A 24,525-nucleotide genomic window follows, 5' to 3' on the forward strand; every position below is an offset into this window, starting at 1 on the left:
CGTCTGGAGTTCCATGTGGAGAAATTACTAAGATGTACAGGTGAGCCCGCCTGAGGATAGGCGTGACTCGTAGGACTTGATCACCACAATGCAGACCCCGGGCCACACTTCTGTAGATGTCTTGCATGTTTAGCATCTTCAACATCAGCATGTTTGCTGACACTGACAGCCACTGTGCTCCTCCGGTTCTGGCTGGAAAGAAAAGCCTGCTACCCTCTCGCCTAGAGGGGACCTGGAGCAGAGCTTGGCCAAGAAGGGATCAAAAGTGTGTGTGCCTCTCCCCAGGGAGTCCTCTCTTTTCTGGGGTGCTTACTTGTCCCGTGAGATAATTCAGTGTATCCCAAGGCCACGTCTTGCTAACTGGCATGCTTTTCTCCTCAACAGTCCTTTAGAAGCACATAGAGCTGAATCAGCCCAAATCACAGGGTCTGCTTAATGTCAGGGGTAGATTGGAGAATCACTGCTTTGGAAGGAGGAGAAAAGAGTCTTCCTAAGGAGAGCATTTCTTAGAGGAAGGACTGTTCTCAAAAACATGTCCTTGGCAGCCCATTAATTATATTTCATTTTGACAGATCTCGTATATAGTTATATTTTTAGGGGGAAGAAGGTGTTGGGTGATTAATTGGTTGATAGTGTATGTTAATGGGATGCTAATTGAATTTACATTTGTTTCATATTTTAAGCACTGAATTTAACCCAGGACCAGAGAATCCAATATTCCAGCTTCTTGAAGGAACTTGTCTTTCTATCTGTCACCTTCCTATGTCTAGTGACACTTTCTCCTTGTTTACAAATTCGTTTCTCAAGAGAGAGAATCAGATGGTTCTTAGAGCTTCCAGGAAGTGTTGGTTCTGGCAATACATAAATATTTAATTGCTTAATTGAAAAAAAAACACATATACCTCCACCCTGTTTCTTAAGTTTGTTCTAAACAAGTCCTGTCAGGCTGGAAACCATGCTGTTTGATTCCTTCCCTCTGGCTGGATAATTGGAGAAACAGCTCCTGCACCGTCTGTACTGAGTCTCCAGGAAGACACAAGATGCTCTGGTAGAGGGCCTGGCAACCTGAAGGTGCTGGGTGGGGGGCTTCATGATCCTGGAGGCTTCTGGGAAATTCTCTGAGGCTAGTGTTTCTATTCCCGCTCCAAGAAAAGCCCAGGGGGTGAGCTCTTTGACAGCACTGTTGTCCTCTCTTGTAGCCCAGGAGTGGAAGGGGCCTCCACCCGGCCCCAGGATGGAAGCCACAGCCTTCATGCTGCCCTGCTATTCTAGACAAGGAGGGCCAGTCTACCCAGGGTCCGCTTCCATGCAGGTTTCCTCCAGGCTAGAGTACTGGGCCCTGGAACTGCCAAGGCATTTTCTGTTTCTGGTCTATTCCCAAAGAAAACTGGGCCCACAGAGATCACAGAAAGAGCATGGGCTTCGTCATTTGACTGCTCTGGGTTTGTATACTGGCTCCACCTTAGAGGAGTTGCAGTGTCCTTCTGAGCCTCAGTTTCCTCATCTCTAAAATGGGATAATAGCACTAATCTTACAGGGTTATGAGGAAGGCCAAATGAGATAATTAACGTTTGTAAAGACCTAACACCCCGCACATAGTAAGAGGTTCAGGGCCTGGTGGATACTGTCTCCAGTACTGCCAGGTCATTCCCAGGTCTCCGTCTGGTCCAGTGGAACCCCTGCAGCTGGTGGAACTACTGCTGTCATTTCCACACACATGCACACGGCACCACGGCTCGTACTTGGCATCCGTACTGTCATCTAAGGTTTGAACGCCCTTCCCTCTCCAACTTACTCTCCCATCAGCTGTCCTGGAGAAGCCTCTGGAGAAGAAGGCAGGGAGAAACTATGGCCCCCCAGGGAACAAGAAGCTGATCTACTTCATCGACGACATGAACATGCCGGAGGTGGATGCTTACGGGACGGTGCAGCCCCACACCCTCATCAGGCAGCACCTGGACTACGGCCACTGGTAGGAGCGCGCCGAGGGCCCGGGCTGGGGGGAAGGAACCGAGGCAGGGCCGAGCCAGCCGCCTCCCTTGGAACTGCACCCCTCAGTTTAGCTCTGCAGCCGGAGGAGAATCCCCGTGGCCGACTCCCTTCCTCACAGGGTTCTGTTTCCTGAGTGGGCTTTCAGACAGGGCATCATGACCCACCTGAGGAGAAGGTACTGAGCCCTCATCTAAGGAGAAAAGCCTACTTTTGTCTTCAATATTCTTCTCAAAAGTTGCCTTCTCCAAACCCCCAAAGCAGAAGTGACTCTTCCTCCTCCCCTCATCGCAGGCCCATAGCCCTGAGCAGGCACAATGGTCACACCCAACACACTGCCCAGTGCAGAGCATCTGCAGGTCTCAGCAGCCTTTGTCTCTTCAGAGCAACTCAGGGCCCACACTGTCTCTTGAAACAATGTAGTTTTTAATAGCAAAAGGGCTGAACTTGGCAGGAAAAAAAACCCACAAGTCAGGCATTTGACCATTTTTGGCTCATCTTCCTACCTCACACATGAATCGGCTGCTGAGAGGGAGTGGGCAATCTGAAGAGGAAATCCAGAGAGAACTATAGTTGTGATGGTAACCTGAGTTGCCTTTCATTCATTCCTCTTTGTTGGATGCTTGCCATATACAACCACCCACAGTCTCCACGCCAGCATCTGAGCAGTTGAGCTACCCTGGAGGAAATCAGCCAGGCTTATGAGTTTTACTTTGGATTCAAGGTCACAAGTCTTAAACGGAAGTAGAAACTTCCTGGAAACTCTTCCTTACTGCCTCCATCTGTTTACATTTCCACGCTCAGAAATATCCATTTCATACCTTCCCCCTCTCCTCAAGCTTCCCACCCACCTCAGCTGATGATCACACGCCATCTGCCTCTTGCTTGCACATCTAGACAACTTACGTGCATCCCTGCAGCCTTTCTCCCTCCTCCTGTCACATCTTCCCTGGGGCATAGCCGCCCACCAGCATCTTGATTCTACTTATCCCCACCTCCTGAAATCCTCACTTCATCAACTAGTCCCCTGTTTCCTTCATAAAAACATGTATACATTTCTGTTGTATTAAAAAAAAATCATTCTCAATTTACTGCTCTCTCTCTCTCTCTCCCTACTTAATCAAATTTCTCTACTCTGTCTTCATGCCCTCACCTCCTACTCACTCCTCAGGCCATTATTATTAGTTTCTATTTCCTCCTCCCTCATAAACCATTCCTGCTCAGCTACTAACTGTATCTTTATGATGAAATCAATCTCTGTATTCTCTCCGTAGCACATGATGTGCTGGACCACTTTCCCTTTTTAGAAATGCTGACTGCCTTTGCCTCCTGGGGTGCCATGCACCCTGATCTTCCTCCTACCCCTTAGTGCATCGTTGTGATCTCTTCTCCCTACGCTGTTTCTATAAGTACTGGATCATCAGGATTTTGTCCGAGGTTCATGTCTCTTCTCAGTCTCTACCAACCACCCAAACATGTGAACAACAGGGCACATCGTATCTCACCTGGACAAGGCACTTGCCTGCCTGGGCCCTCACACAGCTCTCACCTATGTTTTCTGACTGTTCCAGGTATGATCGGAACAAGCTGTCTTTAAAGGAGATCATGAATGTGCAGTATGTTTCCTGTATGAATCCTACTTCAGGCAGCTTCACCATCAACCCACGGCTTCAGGTATGGGAGGAGCTGTGGTTCTGGGACCCTAAACACTGCCTTACCAGGGCTGATGTTACTTGAGCATAGTAAGAATTGGCCCTTCCCCCGTCCAGCCTTTAAAAGTGGTAAATCGTGCAGGATGCTGACTTTCTAAGAAGAGGAACTCCTAGACCCAGAGTTATAAAGCTGTTTAGAATTGGACAGGGTCATAGAGTTCATCTGATTAAACTCATTTTTCAAGATAGGAAAACGTCAGGAAGATGAAATGACTCTCCCAAGGTCATGTGAATGCTCAGTATCAAACTCAGGTTTCCTGAGCCCCAGCTCAGTTCTCCTCCTGCTCCCCCATTGAGCCTAGGATCACTTCTACTGCTCCCCACAGAGCAGTAGCTCAGTTCTCCTCCTGCTCCCCACTGAGCCCCAGCTCAGTTCTCCTCCTGCTCCCCCACTGAGCCCAGCTCACTTCTCCTCCTGCTCCCCCATTGAGCCCCAGCTCACTTCTCCTCCTGCTCCCCCACTGAGCCCCAGCTCACTTCTCCTCCTGCTCCCCCACTAAGCCCCAGCTCACTTCTCCTCCTGCTCCCCCACTGAGCCCCAGCTCAGTTCTCCTCCTGCTCCCAACTGAGCCCCAGCTCACTTCTCCTCCTGCTCCCCCACTGAGCCCCAGCTCACTTCTCCTCCTGCTCCCCCACTGAGCCCCAGCTCACTTCTCCTCCTGCTCCCCCATTGAGCCCCAGCTCAGTTCTCCTCCTGCTCCCCCATTGAGCCCCAGCTCAGTTCTCCTCCTGCTCCCCCATTGAGCCCCAGCTCAGTTCTCCTCCTGCTCCCCCATTGAGCCCCATCTCAGTTCTCCTCCTGCTCCCTACTGATCCCCAGCTCACTTCTCCTCCTGCTCCCCCATTGAGCCCCAGCTCAGTTCTCCTCCTACACCCCCACTGAGCCCCAGCTCAGTTCTCCTCCTGCTCCCCCACTGAGCCCAGCTCACTTCTCCTCCTGCTCCCCCATTGAGCCCCAGCTCACTTCTCCTCCTGCTCCCCACTGAGCCCCAGCTCAGTTCTCCTCCTTCTCCCCCACTGAGCCCCAGCTCAGCTCTCCTCCTGCTCCCCACTGAGCCCAGCTCAGTTCTCCTCCTGCTCCCCCACTGAGCCCCAGCTCAGTTCTCCTCCTGCTCCCCCATTGAGCCCCAGCTCACTTCTCCTCCTGCTCCCCCACTGAGCCCCAGCTCAGTTCTTCTCCTGCTCCCCCACTGAGCCCCAGCTCACTTCTCCTCCTGCTCCCCCATTGAGCCCCAGCTCACTTCTCCTCCTGCTCCCCACTGAGCCCCAGCTCAGTTCTCCTCCTGCTCCCCCACTGAGCCCAGCTCAGTTCTCCTCCTGCTCCCCCATTGAGCCCCAGCTCACTTCTCCTCCTGCTCCCCACTGAGCCCCAGCTCACTTCTCCTCCTGCTCCCCCACTGAGCCCCAGCTCAGTTCTCCTCCTGCTCCCCACTGAGCCCCAGCTCACTTCTCCTCCTGCTCCCCCATTGAGCCCCAGCTCAGTTCTCCTCCTGCTCCCCCATTGAGCCCCAGCTCAGTTCTCCTCCTGCTCCCCCACTGAGCCCCAGCTCACTTCTCCTCCTGCTCCCTCATTGAGCCCCAGCTCAGTTCTCCTCCTGCTCCCCCACTGAGCCCCAGCTCACTTCTCCTCCTGCTCCCCGACTGAGCCTCAGCTCAGTTCTCCTCCTGCTCCCAACTGAGCCCCAGCTCACTTCTCCTCCTGCTCCCCACTGAGCCCCAGCTCAGTTCTCCTCCTGCTCCCCCACTGAGCCCCAGCTCAGTTCTCCTCCTGCTCCCCACTGAGCCCCAGCTCAGTTCTCCTCCTGCTCCCCCACTGAGCCCCAGCTCAGTTCTCCTCCTGCTCCCCCACTGAGCCTCAGCTCAGTTCTCCTCCTGCTCCCCCACTGAGCCCCAGCTCAGTTCTCCTCCTGCTCCCCAACTGAGCCCCAGCTCAGTTCTCCTCCTGCTCCCCCATTGAGCCCCAGCTCAGTTCTCCTCCTGCTCCCCACTGAGCCCCAGCTCAGTTCTCCTCCTGCTCCCCACTGAGCCCCAGCTCACTTCTCCTCCTGCTCCCCCATGGAGCCCCAGCTCAGTTCTCCTCCTGCTCCCCCATTGACCCCAGGCTTAGTTCTCCTCCTGCTCCCCCACTGAGCCGCAGCTCATTTCTCCTCCAGCTCCCCCATTGAGTCTGAGCTCAGTTCTCCTCCTGCTCCCCCATTGACCCCAGGCTCAGTTTTCTTCCTGCTCCCCCATACTGACGTCTTTTACCCAAGCTCTAAAGCCCATTATTCTCCCAGTTATTTTAGGTCCAACCTAAATTTGGGTCTAATGTGAAAAATGTGGCCATCATATGAAATTTAAAGCTTTTATATGAATTCTGTTTTGTGTAAATTCAGAAAGGTTGGCTTTATTCTGAGACCCCAGGTTTCTCACTCAGCCGCCTCCATGCCTCTGTTTCCTCGCACAGCGTCACTTCAGTATCTTTGTCCTCTCCTTCCCGGGAGCAGACGCCCTGTCCTCCATCTACAGCTCCATCCTGACTCAGCACCTGAGTCTTGGAAACTTCCCAGCATCACTGCAGAAATCCACCCCCCAGCTGATCAACCTGGCCCTTACCTTCCATCGGAAAATCGCCACCACATTCCTACCCACGGCAATCAAATTCCACTATATCTTCAATCTCCGAGACTTCGCCAACATTTTCCAGGTGAGCCCATCTGCTCCGAGACACCCCAGAAGGCTCAGTGATGATCTCGTTCCTCGCATTCTGGGTAAATTAGTAGTAGATGCCAAACTCTTGGCAAAGGCACAGTTCCCATGGAGTCAAGAACATAAACAGGTAAATAGAGTGCCATGGACCCCATGAGGACGGACTTCAAAAAATAGAGGTCTGTTTGCCAATAAATTATTTCCCAGTAACAGAATGCATTTCCGAGTTGGTTCCTTCAGGTTGGAGGAGGCTGAGCATCTTGGCGATAATGTTACATAATGATGTCAGCATGCCTAGCGAGCAAAATGGCACAGAAGAAAGAAAGAGAAAACTATTCTGCAGGCCCTGGTGGTACATCCATTGTTCTTGGATGAAAAGGAATGTCCCCAACTGCGCAGGATAGCTCTGCCTCTTGAAGAAGCCATGTCGTAATATTCCTGAGATACCATCTGCCGGCCCTTGGGATGCCTCGGTTCTAATTATTCCAGCTTCTTTTCCAGGCCAGAGCCATTTCAGATCCTTTCAGCTGCTCATCTGAACGGTGAAGGCCTGTCTGTGCCTGTGGTTTCCAGTAGTGTGGCCTTTCACCATTAGAGGGCGCTGCAGCAAACCCCGGTCCGCTCTTCCCCTTGGTCAGGTACAAGCATCCTTACATGGTGACGTCCACAATTCTCCTGTCCTGGATAAGAATCTGCACAAACTAATTTTCAAAGAGACCTCACCCCAAGATAGCACTGGGCCATTACTGAGGGAAGAATGTCATTCACACCACACAGAGGCCACACCTGTAAGGGAAATGTCAATGAGGCCAGCGAATGAAGCATGACCCTCCCTGGGGGAGCAGGGAGCCAAGTATTTGGAATTAATTACCCAGCACACTACCTGTCAGACTCGGGGAAACCCAAGACCAGCAAAGGGCTGGACCCTGAGAACACAGGGCCTGCATGTTCCACCCAGGAATCTTGGTTGCAAAAAGCAGAAACCTGCTACAACTTTGTTCAAATATCCAAGAGCTATGCCCCAGAGAGGCTTAACCTGGAGGTGGAGTCACTGTGCCCACAGCAAGGTCAAGTCTCCCAGAACATCTGTAAGCTGCTCAGGAGAGCACTCCTGGGTGGACCATGTGTCTCCCAAGCGTTGCTACATTAGAGTGAGGACCAGAGACCTGCTGAGATTGTATAGATTTGCCCGAGAACACACAGCCAGCCCGTGACGAGGCTGGGATGAGAATCTAGTCTTCAGGTTCCTAGCCTGGACCCCTTCCCTGTGCTGCTCCTTGTGCCTCCAATGAGGAGAACAAGCATAAGAGGGTTAAGGCAGCAAGAAATCTTTAGGTCCACAGTCCTCAGGCCTGGACGATGGCAACATGTGTGTGTACCCACCCTTATCTCCATTTATTGAGTAATAATTTAAAAAGACTTTTTTTTATCACACAATCCCTCTCTTAAATCTCACTGCAACATAATGAGGTGGGGGTATTACCATCTGTATTTTCCAAGTTAAAAAAAAAGTGTTAAAATAATTTTATAACGTTTTCATTGCTCGCAATGGTGTGAGGTCTCTTTTAGCAAAAGCCGCCAGCCCTAGCTCCTGCCTTGTCACCTGGACCACCTGAAATTTAATCCCTCTGGGATACACAGTTTTATCCCAATTTAACAGAGACTCGGAGAAGATACCAGGTAGCAGATGACAGCATGAATGGACATGGCAGTAGAAACGTATAAAACGATGTTGGTGAGATTGGAAAGATAACTTAAGATTAGAGTGGCCCTCATAAAAAATCTGACTTTAGTCTGTGAAAATAGCTAGCATTTGCTGAGCACAGTTCTTGGCCCTAATAATTTAATCCTCACAACCACCATGTAAGGTAAAATACTGATTATTTCCAATTTAGAAATGAGAAAACTGTGCCACAGACAAGTCAGGTACTGTGAGCATGAGCACAGGGCCGGCAGGCAGCAGCACTGATATCGGAAACTAGAATATTCAGCTCCACGTGCAGGCAATTGGGCGACAATGGCTTCCTGAGGAGGAAGGTTCAGTCCCAGCCTTGTTTTGGGGGCAACTGCTGCAATAGTGAGGAAGAATGGGAGGGGAGATGCTGGAGTGGGGGTGAGTCTTTCTTCCCCTGGCCTGTTTCTTTGCCTGACTCAGGCAGCCTGGGTGTGGACCTCTGGGCTCTGTGTCCCAGCCAAGCCTCCCCGCAACCGCCAGCTGTCAGTCACCTGCTGGGTGTGGGGAAGTGCAGCCCCCACTGCAGCACTGCCCCCCACACCCACTCTCCTCCACGGGAGAGCTTCTAGCTTACAGCTTGCATCCCTCTTTGCCTGCATCCCACTTTGCCTGCCTGCTTGTCCAAAGGCCTGACGGAAGAGCTCAAGGGAATGATGGAAGACAGCACCTGCCCAGAGAATCCGCTGTTTTCCTCCATCCGGCTTGATCTAAAGCTCAAAAATTCCGACCAGCTCTCCACGTCCTCCCTCTGTTCCACCCAGGACAGAATTTAATAGTGCTCTGAGAGGCAGGAATGATTAACCGTCCCCATCTCCGTGCTGCACATGACTATCTAAGATGGTGCAAAGTTTGCACTGACCGTGCCCACACTGGCTCAGCCCTTGCCAGTCAGCCTGAGTGCCTGGCAGTAACAGGGCGTAGGAAGGTCAGTGGCACACCTCACTGCTTTTTGCTGGATTCCATTTGCTATTTTGTTCTCTATAATTTTTGAATCTATATTAGTGATTGTCCTGTAATTTCTTTCGTCTGCTATTCTAAGGTTGTGAAGTCCTCATAAATGACATGGGGAAGTGTTCCCTCTGTTTTTCCTCTCTGGAAGATTCTGTAGGACATTGTATTGTGCCTTCCTTAAATGTTGGAAGAATTTACTGGTGATATTATCTGCAGTTTTCTTTGTGGAAGATTTTAAATTATGAATTTAATTTATTTAATACATATTAGACAATTCAGATTTTCTGTCTTGATGTATCAGTTCTGGTAAGATGTCAATGTCAACAATTTCTAATTGGTTGTCATAAAATTGTTTATATATCCTGTTATTATCTTTTAATTATGTGTTGTAGCTGACATGCCCTCCTTCTTCTTCTGAATGTTGATGATGTATGCCTTTTCTGTTTTCTCTTTTTATCTTCTATCAGCCTTACTAGGGAGTTATCAATTCTACTAGTCTTTTCAAAGAAACTGAAAACTTACCAATATTATGTTTTTTACTTGCTTGACTACCTCTATTTGGTATCTGTTTTTGTATTTTTAATATTTAATCTTAAAAATCTCTTCCTTCCTACTGACTTTGGGTTTGGGGTTAGTTTGTCTTTCTATTTCTAACTTCTTGACATGGCCACTGAGATCATTAATTGTCAGCCTTCCTAGTGGACTGACCGTTTTCTTATTATTAAATGCACTGTATATCAAAATTGGCTCTTGCTTTTAAGTCAACTTTGTATATTAGCATGGCTACTCATGTTCTTTTAGTATCTTTATGCTATATTGTTTTCCAGCTTTTTATTCCAGCTGTTTTGAATTTTTATATTTAAAATATATATTTCCCGTAGGCAACACACAGTTGGATTTTTAAAATCTAGTCTGATAATCTTTGTCTTTTAATTAAAATGTTTAGTGCATTTATATTTGATGTTATTTTATATAATAATTATTTTACATAATAATTATACTATTTGTGTTTAATATGTTCTACATAGTATATTTTCTTTTCTCCAATTTCTCATATTCTATTGAGCTAAATTATATATTTTTTTTTATTTTTTTTTTAAAATATATTTTATTGATTTTTTACAGAGAGGAAGGGAGAGGGATAGAGAGCCAGAAACATCGATGAGAGAGAGACATTGATCAGCTGCCTCCTGCACACCCCCCACTGGGGATGTGCCCGCAACCAAGGCACATGCCCTTGACCGGAATCGAACCCGGGACCCTTCAGTCCACAGGCCGACGCTCTATCCACTGAGCCAAACCGGTTTCGGCTAAATTATATTTTTTATTCTTTATTTTCCTTTTCTTTTAGCATGCTGTACATCCTTTGACTATTCATCTAATGGGTACCAAGTGCGTCACTTTATCCTTTTATCCTTTATAAATTAGTTCCTTTATCAAATGCCATATAATGCAAGGATCTTAGAACAATTTACCTCCTTTCAACTTTTATGCCACTGATAGATTTTAATTCAGTGTATACTGAACACTCATAATGCCCTATTTCTGTCCTAGTAAGTCAACACTATTTAGGTTTGCTCACATATTACCCTTTCCATTGATCTTCATCCCTCCTGCATTTCTGGTTTTCCATTTAGAATCATTTTTGCTCTGCCTGAATAACTTCTTTAGTGTTTGCTTTAGTTTATATCTGCTAGCAAAGAACCTCTCAGCTTTCATTTGAGTTTAAATGCATTTATTTCATATTTTTAAAGAATTTTGGACGGTGATTTAGAATCCAGGTTGGCAGCTATTTTCCCCCAGTACTTTGAAGGTGCCATTTCATTGTTTTCTGGTTTCTGTCGAGAAATTATCTCCAAGTCTTACTGTTCCTTTGAGAGTATCTGTATTTTTTCTCACTTGTCTGTTTTTAAATTTTTCTCTTTGCCATTGATTTTCAAGAATTTCACAATTATGATTCATGTGTCTAGGTGGTGTTTTTATATTTATCCTGCTTGGTGTTTGCAGCATTTTTTGATCAGGTTTGATGCCCTTTTTTGAGTTTTAGAGAAGTTAGAGCTAACATCTCTTTATATATTGCTTCTGCTTCTCTCTGTTCTACATCTGGTATTCCCATACATGTATATTACCTTTTCACTGTGTTTCATGTACTTCTTATACTTTTTTTCTTTTTTTGATATATTGATTTTAGAGAGAGGAAGGGATAGAGAGAAAGAGAAAATCCATGTGGGAGAGAAACATAGATTGGCTCCTCCCCTACATGCCCCCAAACAAGCCTGCATCCTGGGCATGTGCCCCGACTGGGAATAGAACCTGCCACCTTTCGGTATACAGGATGACATTCCAACCAATTGAGCCACACTAGCCAGGGCACTTAGGTATTTTTCTTTGTTAATTTTTTTTTCTGTTTGTTATTCAGTTTGATTATTTTGTGCTGATCCCTTTTCTACTCACCAATTCTTTTTTCAGCTGTGTCTATTCTTTGTTGATCCCATTTGATAAATTCTTAATTACTTGGGGGGTCATTTTTAATTTGACAATTTCCATTTGGTTTATTTTTAAAGGTTTCAGTATTCTGCTGAAATTCTTTACCTAGTCATCTAATCTCTTAGTCATATTAATTGTAGTTTTGTTAAAGTTTGTGTCTGTTAATTCCAATGCCTAGATCTTTTGTGGGTCAGTTTTTTTATTGGTTTTGGTCATATCTCCTGGTATTCCCAGTTTGTTTGTTTGACTGCCAGACATTATGAATTTTAAAATGTGCAGGTAATTTGAGGGTTTAGATGATGATATTTTCCTTCAGAAATTACATACTTCTGCTTCTGGCCCACAGTTGCCAGGGACTGAGGAGACTGAAATTGGGCTGTAGTTCCTGTGAGGACTGAGTTATTTGTTCACTCACACTTCTAATGTATAACCATCTGACAGGGCCCATTGGGGTTTAGCTACAACTCTTCCCTGGTAATGCCTGAACTCCAGTTTTCATCCTTCTTATCCCATGAGGTGAGAAAACTTTGCTCAGCATCTCAACCTCTCACTTGTCACTGTCTTTTCAGTTTCTGACCCTATAAGCCACTGCTTGTGAATTGGCAAATGTCTGAAGAAGATAAAAGGTGCCAAACATGGGGTAAATCTCACTTCCTTCTCTTCTCTCCAGTAGCTGAGCCCCGCAATTCCTCGCTGACTTGATTACTCTCTGATGCTTCTAAAAAGATAAAACTTTAAAAATAATTTTCCCAAATCTTTTGCAGTTGGTCTCAGTGGGTTGGTCTGTGATCAGGTATTCTGCCATTACCAAAAGCAGAAATATGGAGGTTCTTGTGATGTTATAGTAACTGAAGGATTCAATATCAGTTTATTCATTCTTTCAACAAGCATTCCCTGAGAATCCTATGTCAGGCACCAGGCGAGGTGCTGGTAATACAGTGATTAAAACAAACCACATCCAAAAATAAATCTCTCAGTTTCCCTGCCTTTGAGACACTCACCCTGACCTGGAAGAAGCAAACCAGTACAAAGAAAAATAATTTTAGAAACTAATAATTCTCTTATAAATATTTAAAGGGTCATATGGAAGCACATCAGAGGGAATGGTGTTGGACAGGAAAGAAGATACCATGGAAGACTCAACAAAGCTTATCACCTGTTCTAGATCTTGAAATATGAGCAGAGCGAACAAAGGCATGAAGTCACAGAATGTATTCAGTCAGGGTCAGAAAATAATTTGAGTTTTATGAAACCGAAATCTGGATTTTATGGGATGTGGTGATAAGAGGGATCATGAGTAATCAGACTGGTAGTCATATTAGAACCAGACCTTTGTGCCATGCTGTGGAATCTGAGCATTATTCCTCCAGTACTGAGGAGCAATTAAATGGCCCCCTCTTTCTCTGACGTAAGAAAGAAAGCAATGAAGGCTGACACAGGAGCAAATGAGTTTGAAGTTATAGGACTTACTGAAGTTGTTGAGGGTCTCTATTCTTGGTGGTCTTTATTTTCAATGAAAAAGAAAGCTAAGACATTGGCTAATAGTAGCAGAGATGTGCCAGAAATTTTAAATAAAATAATAAATATTTTAAACAACTCCTGTGTTACTGTGTTAGATGGGAAGGAGAACCTACTCAAGATAAACAAATGTGTTGGTGACTGCAGAGGTTAGCTATACTCATCTCAGTCCTTCGTCACCGTTCTGATTTCACATGAGCAATTGTCACTCAGAGTAGCTTTCAAAATGGCACTGAAGGAATTGAAACAGAGCAGAGCCACCTTCCCTCAGTGTGGGGATTTGGAATGCAATGTCTAAAATTCCAGGCTCCAAGGCCAGGCAAACCTGATTTCAAAACCTCTTGGTTTTGAACTAAGGCCACTTATTATGTGGCACTGGACATACTTCCTCTCTCTGAACTGCAATTTCCAAATTATGTGAAATGGATATAATAAAAATGACTTTGTGGGATCATCATGATGGTTAAATGAGCTGTGTCTGGCAAAACATCGACTCCAGTACCTGTCACATGACTGGCTTCAATAAGTAGTAGCTGTTGTTGTAAGTTGTTATTCATGCCATATTTTTGTCTGTTCTCTTTAAAGGGCATTCTCTTCTCCTCGGTGGAGTGTGTGAAATCCGCACGGGACCTGGTAAAGCTCTATCTGCACGAATCAAATCGTGTTTACCGGGATAAGATGGTGGAGGAAAAGGATTTTGTTCTTTTTGATAAAATCCAGACAGAAGTGGTCAAGAAAATTTTTGATGTGAGTATTGCACTGTGAATTCTTTCTACATTTAAAAATAATGATAGTTGTGCAGACTATCACCCAAATTATAAAAGTACAGCCCATAAATTAGAGAAAATAAGAGATTAGTAAAGAAAAGAAAAATCTATCATTACTTTGCTGAGATGAAAAGTATTGAGGCAAGAAGAGAGAAATTAATCATAGGATCTGAGTGCTGAGAAGGTCTGTGGACATCCACTCATCCAAACCCTCCCTTTGTAGTAACTCCCCTCAATGTCGTTTCCCAGAGTAGTCATCCCAGTTCATGTGCCAGAGTCCTCAGAAATGCACAATCTCAGCTTTCCCAGGGAGCCATGTGGGAACTGGGGATGACTGGAAATTTAGAACAATTCTGAAATTTGGGACCTTCGGAACAATTATAAAAACTGGAAATTTATTCTAATCATGATTTAAAATTTATTTTCCTGTCTCTTAACCCTAGGTCTACCTTCAAATATTTGAAGACCATTTATCTTGCTCTTCCTAGGTCTTCTCTTCTACAAGCTAAATAGTCTCTGCTCTTTTAACCATTTCTGACATGGCTTGTTTTCAAACCCAGAGTAGTTGGCATCATCTTGATTATTCTCCGATTCGTTTTCTCCTCTGAAATCATGGTGCCTGACTCACCACACAGCCCCACTGTGTCTGACCAAAAGCAAAATCATCATTCCCCTTTTCTTATGTACTATAACTTTGTTATTATGTTTTCCCAAATGTGTCCTGCTAAATAGTTGTACCACAATATACTTTTTAGAAAGAAGGTGTCTATGATTTCTCAAGTTGAGAAAGTACTTCATATCATATTCCTTTCTTAGAAATTCGGTGTATGCAACACATGAAAGCCCTGAACATCAGCAATAACCCTGATTCGTCTATCATTTCCAAAGACCTGTTAATAATTTTCAGAATGAATGGTCCTTAGAATATGCTTTGGAAAACACTGATACATTAGCACCTCCTAGGACGACATTATAGCTCTTAGTGTCAAAATTACCCCACAACTAACACTGCGCCTTCTGTTGACCAAAGCCCCATATTTTCCATACATACTGCGTGTTGTCCTCTCTTGAATATAGAAATAATCAAATCATATATTCAAATGTACCATGTTGTCCCTGTGTTCACCTTGTTAGGTTCAGCTCTCCATAGTTTTTCCTGATAAGATCCTGGATCTATCTCTGAAGAGTTTACTGTCCACCCAATCTAGACAACAGCCTTTGGAATGTTTGGATGGTATTTTAAGTAACTTAGCTCAGTCTGCTCTTTACTAGTCTGAACACTGAATTTCTCCACTTTCCCATCATTTTTATATGGCCTGATGTACAGCACTCTCACATCTCAGATACTCCTCTCTGAGTTTTGTAGAATTTGCCCATTTATGTCTTCATTGTTAGCTCTGCAAATGAGCCTTTACTGTTTTCTTAAACTGGTCTAAGCTAGCACTTTAGTGTGACAACACTCAGTCTTTGAAATAGAGGTTTCTATGTGGGTCTGTATACTAAGGGCCCATCCTTTTGATCTAGACCCAGACATAATTAATACTGCCATTATATACATTTGTTGGTTGTTGTTTTGTTTTTAATTAGTGCACATTTTTATTTTTGCACAAACAGCATTTATAGCTTCCTTTTCAAATATGTGTATCCCTTTTTTCATTGTTAGAATCTTTGTAAAAATAAGCACTAATTTCACATAGTCTTGCAAAGTACTGTGTCCATTATTATGAAGAAACACTGTCACAGCATAAACTAGGTAAAGAAATTTTGCCCTGTTACCTAACAATAGAATATTTGGAATCTGAACTATTGGGCTTAGCTGGAAATATAAGCACTTCATTCTTGATTTTTATTACTGCAAAAGCAAAATTCTTGATCCTTTTCTCTTTTTAGGGATGAGAAATAGAATGGCTGTATCTCCATATTATACCATTGGTAAGACGTCACCACACATTCCACCCACCTAAGCCAGTTTGCCTAGTGAGCATGCCCAAGGCCAATGTGGCTGTCTGTGACTTGAGCAGCCATAAACAGCTCACGCTGTTGGTTGATAACATGCCTTACCTTTTGTCCTTGTCCAGCTATTCTGATTTTATGAAACTTCTTTTTACAACCATCTTCTTGGTAAAATATATGCATATATTGAGGAATACCTGTACTGTATACTATTAGTGTTGGACCAAAATTAAAATTTCAAAGATATTCTTTTAGATAAGTGGCTTTCAACCTTTTTCATCTCACAGCACAAATAAACTACTTACATTCTGCCACACACCAAAAAAGTATTATAGTTTTGGCCGATCTGACAAAAAACAAATAGGTATACTTTTGATTCATTCACACCAGACAGCTATTGTTGTGTTGGCTGTTGTCATTTTTTTATGTGACAATATAAGGGAAAAGAGGCCAGGCCCCTGATAAATAGTCAGGTGTTGCATGTTCTAAAATTCTTGCGGCGCAGCGGTTGCAAATCACTGCTTTAGGTTCTGATATCCCCTGATGATGTATTTCTGGCTGTTGGATCGCTCGGGGTCCTAAGGGGAAGGCATTGTAAATTGTGCCCTGCTCTAGGGGGATGTTTTGTTTAAGCAGAAACACGATTTCCTCTGTTTTGTTTCAAGTTGCTCTTTTTGCTCCTAATACTCCTTTTGATTCTAAAGTAGGATGGCCAGTTAAATGGAATTTCAGATAAACAACAAATAATTTTTGGCATAAGTTACATGAGATTCTTTTTTTTTATAATATATTTTATTGATTTTTTACAGAGAGGAAGGAAGAGGGATAGAGAGTTAGAAACATCGATGAGAGAGAAACATCTATCAGCTGCCTCTTGCACACCTCCTACTGGGGATGTGCCCGCAACCAAGGTACATGCCCTTGACCTTTCAGTCCACAGGCTGACACTCTATCCACTGAGCCAAACCGGTTTTGGCAACATGAGATTCTTGTTGTTGTTTTTTCACTGAGTATGGCAAGCTTGGTTTAAATATCTGTAAAGTTTTAGCCATTAACCCCAATATTCATTCTCTTAAAGAATTTGTAGAAAGTGCTATGATAAAGTGAGTCCTGGACTGAAAGTCAGACTAGTCTGCCACTAACCAGCTTCATGACCTTACAAAGACACTTGACCTCTCTGGGCCTCATTTTATTTATCTGTAAAAATTAAAAAGTTGGGTTAAACGGCTTCTCAATTATATGATTAAAGTGATTCTAAAATTTTCTATTCTCAATATATTAGTAAACGTAAGGTACTAAAAACGAAAGGTTAGTAAGAGTATAAGCAGTTGGTTATCATAAGCTTTCCCATGTAAAGCAGGAGTGTATGGTAACTGTGAGAGTGGAACCTCCGAGAAGGCCTTGTAGAGGACATGGACATGAACAGGCCTCATCAGGTTTCATGGTGTGTTTACAAACTAAGGCCTCAGGGCACAGGAAACTACATGCATGCAGATATTAAATTGCAAGTAAAAGGCACATTTAGGAATTAATGAGTAGACCTTTTGGATCATTTTTGTAAAAGCTGTGAATTTGTGGCTTTGTATTCTTTTTTTCAAATTTTTTTAATTTTTCAATTACAGTTGGCATTCAGTATTATTTTATATTTGTTGTAGGTGTGCAGCATGGTGGTTCGACATTTATAACATTTTATGAAGTGATCCCCCCAATAAGTCTAGTACCCACCTGGCACCATACATAGTTATTAGAATATTATTGACTATAATCCCTAGGCTGTACTTTACATCCCATGATTATTTTGTAACTAACAATTTGTACTTCTTAATCCCTTCACCTTTTTTACTCAGCCCCCAACCCACCTCCCGCCTGGCAACCAACACAATGTTCTCTGTATCTATGAGTCCCAACAACAATTGAAATGCCAACCTGAAGCACCTTTGCACCAAATCTTGGTGTTCTTATTAAAGAAAAGTTGCCAAATTTTCACCAAGAAAGTGATGCAGTCCTGTTTCTACCATAAAGCTTAAAGTTCTCTGATGTGTGGCCCTTGTGGGATACAGAATGACTATGAAGAAACCTTTTTCACTGTGTGGGTTGGTTTTCCCTCTCCCCTCTATACAGCCTGGCTCTTCTCACAGAACTGGAGGCATATTTTGTTCATCAAAGAGTCTTTGTAGCCTGGGCTCTCCAGGTCTCACTTTCACTATTACTCTGCTGCATCGTCAGTGTAAATTGACTGCCATCAGGACTAATTCCCAATATATTAGCTTATTTTCAAACTGGGTAACTGTACTCCCACATCTGTTTCCACAAGTTTTCCTCAACTAGCGAGAATGGCTCTCCTGCATTATGTTATCCAAAGGTCTGGCATTTATTGTGACTGTCCAGCAAAGCCAGAATAGTGTGTTTTCTGTGGCCCTAAAACTACCTTCAAAATATAATAACTCTTTGATAGTTAACTCTTTCACTTCTTATTATTACCAGGCAACAGTCCTGGTCTTCCTAAGAATATTACTTTCTCTCCATTAGGTTTGATGAATCTAGTCCCACAGGCTTAAGTGTAAGGTACTATGTTCAAGGCTGACCCCACAGTGCCCTTGTCCTGGGCAATGCCCCTGCTGGTGAACAGCAGGCTGGTTGCCTCTCTTCCAGATGGCCCTCCAGTCTGAACTTCAGGAGGAAAGAATGGCCGGTGTGGGCAATTGCTTCTGCTGGTATAAATTTTGGCTTTGTGTTAGAAAACCTATTCTTTCTTAGACTTGCTTCCTCTATAACCCTTCTTACTCTGGAAGTCTCAGGTGTTTGTGTTTGATACGTAAGTAGTTCCTTCTGAATTAAAAGAAAATCAGCCATGTTTTCAATACCTAGCGAACAGAGTGGTGGTGAAGAGAAACAGACTCCACATCTTTTAGGTTGAGCTGTACTAAGTATTCATTAAACATGGTACGGTTTGTCCTGGGGAAAAGAGTTGGCACACCAGAAGCCCAAATCCTTATGGAAGTTTATAAATAGGAGTTCTACTGCAAAAGCTTTAAGATGATCAATGTCCTTCCCAGCTAGAGTGGCTCAGTGGTTGAGCATTGACCTAGGAGGTCTTGGTTCGATTCCCAATCAGGGCCTGTGCCCGGGTTATGGGCTCAATCCTTAGTACGGGGTGTGCAGGAGGCAGCTGATCAATGATTCTCTCTCATCATTGGTGTTTCTGTCTCTCTCTCTCCTTCTCCCTTCCTCTTTGAAATCAACAAAAATATATATATTTTTTAAAAGATGATCAATGTCCTTATAAACAAACCAATCACCTAAGGATGGCTAGTGGCATATTCTTCAGAAACCAAGCCCTGTGTGCTGAGCTTATGGTCAGGGTTTGCATCCTCTAGAGTGCACTATCACAGGGAACTGGAAAGGATGCCTTAGGATACTGTTGTGGGTTGCAGAACAAGACGTGTTGGAAGGTGTTGGAGAGATGAGGCCATTGGATCATGATCTCCTTCACTCGGCTGTGGTGAAAGAGCCCTGCTTAGAGAAGTGCACCCTGTGTCCCCATCTGCTCTGCTCAGAGACAAAGCCCATTTCTTACTGTACTTGTGAGAAGGGCACCTTCCCCCTTCCTTTTTCATACTCAGCCCCAAAGGAATAAAACATCACTCATGACTTTATGGACCTGATACACGAATATTAAATATCTGCCTTAGAGGGCTCTCTCAGAGGAAATGTGTTGGAATCACACTGATACTTGATTTTAGGGAGGTGCCTTAGAGAAGAGGGAAACCAGGGCTCTTCTCTCTGTGTGGAACCAGAACTGAATCAATAAGGAGGGCCCTTGTCCTGTATCCCATCACCAGGATATGGAAGAGACTGTGGAGCAGACTGGAAGCCTGAACGTGTATTGCCACTTTGCAAACGGCATTGGGGAGCCCAAGTACATGCCCGTACAATCATGGGAACTTTTGACCCAGACTCTGGTGGAAGCCTTGGAGAATCACAATGAGGTCAACACAGTGATGGACCTGGTTCTGTTTGAGGATGCCATGCGCCATGTGTGAGTAGCTTCTCTTGTTTCCTTTTCTCGCTTGCCTCCTCTTCCCCATAACTGGAGTCTCACCTAGGCATTGGAGGACACTGACAAACCAGGAATCCAGCTACTGCTTCTTCTGTGGAGGTCAAGGGGCAGCTGCTGCTCCTGCCGCTGGCCCTAGGGGGCACCCTGGTGCTGACCTCAGGCAGAACAGGAATCATTTCCTTGTCTGTCATTCACAGTCCCTGGGTATGACCACAGTGACACCATGGGAAAGTTTGAGGTAACGAAAGGAGCACCAGACAGCTCAGCATCTGTATCCTAATTCCATTCTAGTCCAAGGGCCAATTTTATAATGATGAGATTAGAGCTTTTTGTTTAAGACAAGTGCACATCTATTTCAAAAGTTCAATGTCCTTTAAGAGCTGTTGCTATCAAATGAATCACGGAACTAGTCACTAAGCCTCCCAGATAGTTTATGGTCATGCCATTGCTATCCCTACACTGCTCGTTATATTCCCCCTCTTTACATTTACCACCCCTCCCTGCCGGCCCCAATTCTCCTAGCCTGTCTCCTATACTCATGGTCTTAAGCGTAAAAATCTACTTCATCTTCAACTTCTCTGAACTCTTCCTTCCTTGATAAATTCTGACTGAGACCTGACTGACACTGAGTAGAAGACAGCTGGTTTTTCTTCCCCATTCTCTGTACCCCATGACTTAGAGAGAAGTAAGAACCTCTTTACCCCACACCATCCCAATGGCATTTCTCCTCTTATTCTCCACAAACTCCAGGATTTTTGAAGCACAAGCAACTGGACTTCCATACTCATTACTTCTTCATTACCTCTTCTTCTTACTGTCATCTACTAGCATCCATTACTCCCATAATTCACTAGCATCCTTCATGCTGGGACCATCCTTCTCTCTTCCATCACACCTTTCTTCATTCTTGGCATCTGTGTACACGTTGTCTTTCTGTTTCTCTGCCTCCTTAGCTCCAGTGGTCTTTCTTCCATCCCACCTTATCCACTCATTCACATGTTCCTATCCTGGAACTGCTATCAAGAATGAACCCACCTCCAAAATCTCAACTTCAAACCTTCCACTCTCTGATTTGCACTGCCTACCCTTCCATTCACCTGCTCCAGTTTCACTTATTCTTACACTTTATCGAGACTATTTCATGAAAAGAAATAAATTGCTTTCTCAAACTCTTTTGTCCCTTCATCTACCATGTCTTTACTTTCCTTGATCACCATAGGCTCAATCACCCTGGTGCAAGCTCCCTAACTTTGCTGCCATTGCATCCAGGTGACAAAACCCCACTGTCTTCTTATTCCACACCTTCCCCTAAGCATCTGAAGATTATTGAAGAAAAATCCCCCACCATGTTGATTAGTCATCACAAAACCCTGAAGAAGGTTCATTTAACATCACATGCCCCATAAATCGGTAACAGAGCTCACACTAATGCAGTCTGGTTCCAGAATGTTTACTCGCAACCATCACACTAGGATGCTTCTTCGTGTGCCTTTTGTCTCCCCCTGATCCAGGAAGCTCCTTGAGCATGGAGTGTCCCACTCACGCTGAGTCCAGTACCTTGGACAGTGCCTGGTGCATAGTGGGTGGGCAGTAAACAATGGTTTTTAAATGAAGGCCGGGGAGAGGACATTGGGTGGAAGTGCACAAAGGAGAGGAAAATGGGAGACGTCTGTAATAGTGTCAACATTAAATGTTCAGTAATCTTGTTGAAACTTCAATGAGCATTTTCCTCCTCTTTAAGACCTACCCGAGCCTGTGTCATAGTCTTGGGATTGAGACAAATTATCTTTTAAGAGTAAATTAAATTTGAGACAATAGCAAGTGATTCAGTCAATGTGGTTTCCAATGTGAGTGATCAAACTGACTAACATTGTTTTAGCAATGGAAAAATAACGGCTATAATGAACCGCCTTGAGGGGCAATTCTGAGGAATAAAGTGCACTTGGATGTATAATTTAAAATACCACTGCTCGTGGCTCCATCCTTGCACTCCCCTCCCTGCCTGAGGCTCCTCGGCCCTCTCTGCAGCCCCTACCAGTCAGAAAAAGCATATGCATCTTCCTCTTACACCAGAAAACAGAGCAAACCAGCGCGTGAGAAGCACAGATCCGCGGCCTCTCATGGCTGCACAGTGCCCACGGCAGAGGCATGTGGACTCACTCCAAAGGTCCCACCTTCTGGTGTCCAAGGTGGGAATAGGGCAGGGCAGAGAGGGATGGACCGTATGTGCTTCCACAGGAACACCCAGGGCTGAGGGGCTGAGGGGCCAACCAAGGTGAGGGCCTGCATTTACAGGTGCCAGAAGACCTGTGCTCATTTCAATTGCTTATTGGCTATTTGTTCTCACCACTTGAATTCTTAACATTTTCTTTTGTTTGATTCCCCTACACCTTTCCTAAGCTTTGCTGCTTTTGCTATGAACTCGATAATGGGGCCTGTGGAGTAGTTACAGCACATGCTCTGTAGATTGAGCTGGACCCAGGGTCAAATCCTGGTGCTGCCAACCTTTGGCTGTGGGCCTACTGAAGGACAGGTAACCTGCCCAAGCCTCAGTCTCCTCCTCTAGAGGATGAGGGTGATGAGGGTGCCTGTGCCGTGGGGCTGTTGCTCGTGTGGAGTGCTTTGTACTTGGTGAGCAGTTCGCAGCTGCGAGTCTTTTCTTCCCTCCATTGTTTCCTCCCCTGATGGTACCACTTTGCTCTCCTCCTGGCTTCCTTCATCATCTCATTAGATGCTTGTTCTGCTTTGTCTTTAAAGCTTCAGGCTGGACCTTTTCCCTGCACTGGGCCTGATCGTAATCTATCTTTCCTTTTCATTCACTGCCACGTGTATTTTTCTGCTTCTCTTCTTTTCTCTTAGAAAAAAAAGGAACCTCAGATGTACTTGGTGCCCCTTCATTCGCATATCTGATCCGTCCCGTGTGGGGGGGGCGGGGGGGCGGTTGTGTCTTCAGTATGCCAGCTTCCTCCAGCTGTGCTGTGTACACCGTCAGCTTTGTTTCTAATCGGCCAGAAGTGCCGCAATAAATTAGCTTAGACTGCCATGCTTTCCTGGCCCAGTAGCCCTTCCGAATATTGATCTTCTCTGTAAATGTTGTAATTTGAATGCAGAGTCCTTTGCCCTCGTCAGAGGTTGTTAATGAATCCCCAGCTGGAGACTAATGCTGACAGCTGCAGACTCGACCATTCTTCTTCAGAAACTTCATCACGAATGATGTGTTTTCCATTTAGATATTGAGTAGCACGCACCATGCTAAGCTGAGTTGAGGCCTTCTGGAGTAGAGCTGGGTGTTAGGCAGCCCAGAGAACCTGCTGGACTTCCCCTCATCCTCCAGCTGGCCTCTCTCTTCCATTAATCCATTTCTGCCCCCTCCTTTTTTAATTAGAAGAGAGGACCTGGATATCTTAGCACCAGAGTTTCTCCTTTTGTCATTGTCGTCAGACACCATCTAATGTAGGCACAGAGCAGACGACTCCTTGACCCAACATAATGAGCAATTGTGTGCTTGTGTGCGTCATCCCAAATGTGATGCTAGTATAAGGTACGTGTTGCTCTGTTTAACAGAACGGTGTAGGCTGCCTTCAATGCGCTAGTACTATAGAGAGTACATGATGATTATACACACTCTTCGGGCATCTAGAGTTGATGGTTTAATAAGGGAGCAAGAGCAGTGTAAGTCTACCTGATACAAGACAGAGTACAGTGCCATAACAAAAAATCATGACGTGAAAAAGTAAAATTATGAAAGAATTAAGTACAGCTCAATAAAAGATTACTAAATTTTTAGGGAAATAAATTTTAACTACATAAATTTAGGGACATACAATTTAAGTCCAAAAAGCTAAAATTTTCTGTACATCTAAAACCTTAAAACAAAAAGATAAAAGTGCCAAATTGAGGGTAGGGGGGATTTTGAGACATATATAAAGAGGTCTTACAAATTTAGAAGAATACTACAATTGAGAAGTGGGCAATGGACATAAAAAGAAAATTCACAAAGAAGAAATATATATTGATTAATAAGAAAAATGTTCTAAAATAGATCCAGAGACATAGAAGCATGCAGCAGACTGTGGAATCTCAGAGGGAAGGCAGAGGTGGGTGGGCAGGTGGGGAGAGATCAACCAAAGAACTTGTATGCATATATGCATAACCGATGGACACAGACAATAGGATGGTGGAGCCTGGGGTGGGGGACAGGGCGGGCTAGACAGGGTCAATATGGGCAAAAAAGGGGGCATACTAGTATGTAATACTTACAACAATAAAGATTTAATTTTTAAAAAGAAAAATGTTCAATTATCTACATATCAAAAAATTAAAACCATAATATTTTCAACCATTGAATAAGCAAAATTTTTTTTAAAAAGACCTGCCTTGGCCAGTGTCGCTCAGTGATTAGTGTTGGCCTGCTCACCAAAGGGTTGCAGGTTTAATTCCCGTCAAGGGCACATACCTGGTTTGCCATTTTGACCCCCAGCCACTATCAGGGCATGTGGGAACAACCAATTGATGTGTCTCTCTTACATCAATTTCTTTCTCTCTCTCTCTCTCTCTCTCTCTCTCTCTCTCTCTTCATCCAAGACCCAATGTCAACAAGGGTGAGGGCAAGACTCCCCTCTCTGCTGGAGGTGGGAGTTCTGCTAGGGTTTCCTTTCAGAAAGC

The 24,525-nt window shown here is 44.5% G+C and overlaps 1 protein-coding gene across 1 annotated transcript in view; it reads left to right on the plus strand.

The window, feature by feature from the left end:
* Positions 1-24,525, plus strand: part of DNAH9 (dynein axonemal heavy chain 9) — a 362,400-nt gene that overhangs the window by 196,890 nt on the left and 140,985 nt on the right. The window contains exons 39-43 of the mRNA XM_080680625.1: positions 1,807-1,972; positions 3,561-3,663; positions 6,148-6,387; positions 13,666-13,827; positions 19,643-19,839. Of these exons, the coding sequence (XP_080536751.1) occupies positions 1,807-1,972; positions 3,561-3,663; positions 6,148-6,387; positions 13,666-13,827; positions 19,643-19,839 (868 nt within the window). The remainder of the gene's footprint in view (positions 1-1,806; positions 1,973-3,560; positions 3,664-6,147; positions 6,388-13,665; positions 13,828-19,642; positions 19,840-24,525) is intronic.

The sequence above is a fragment of the Plecotus auritus genome, assembly GCF_963455305.1.
Source record: "Plecotus auritus genome assembly, chromosome: 7".
NCBI classification, from domain to species: domain Eukaryota; kingdom Metazoa; phylum Chordata; class Mammalia; order Chiroptera; family Vespertilionidae; genus Plecotus; species Plecotus auritus.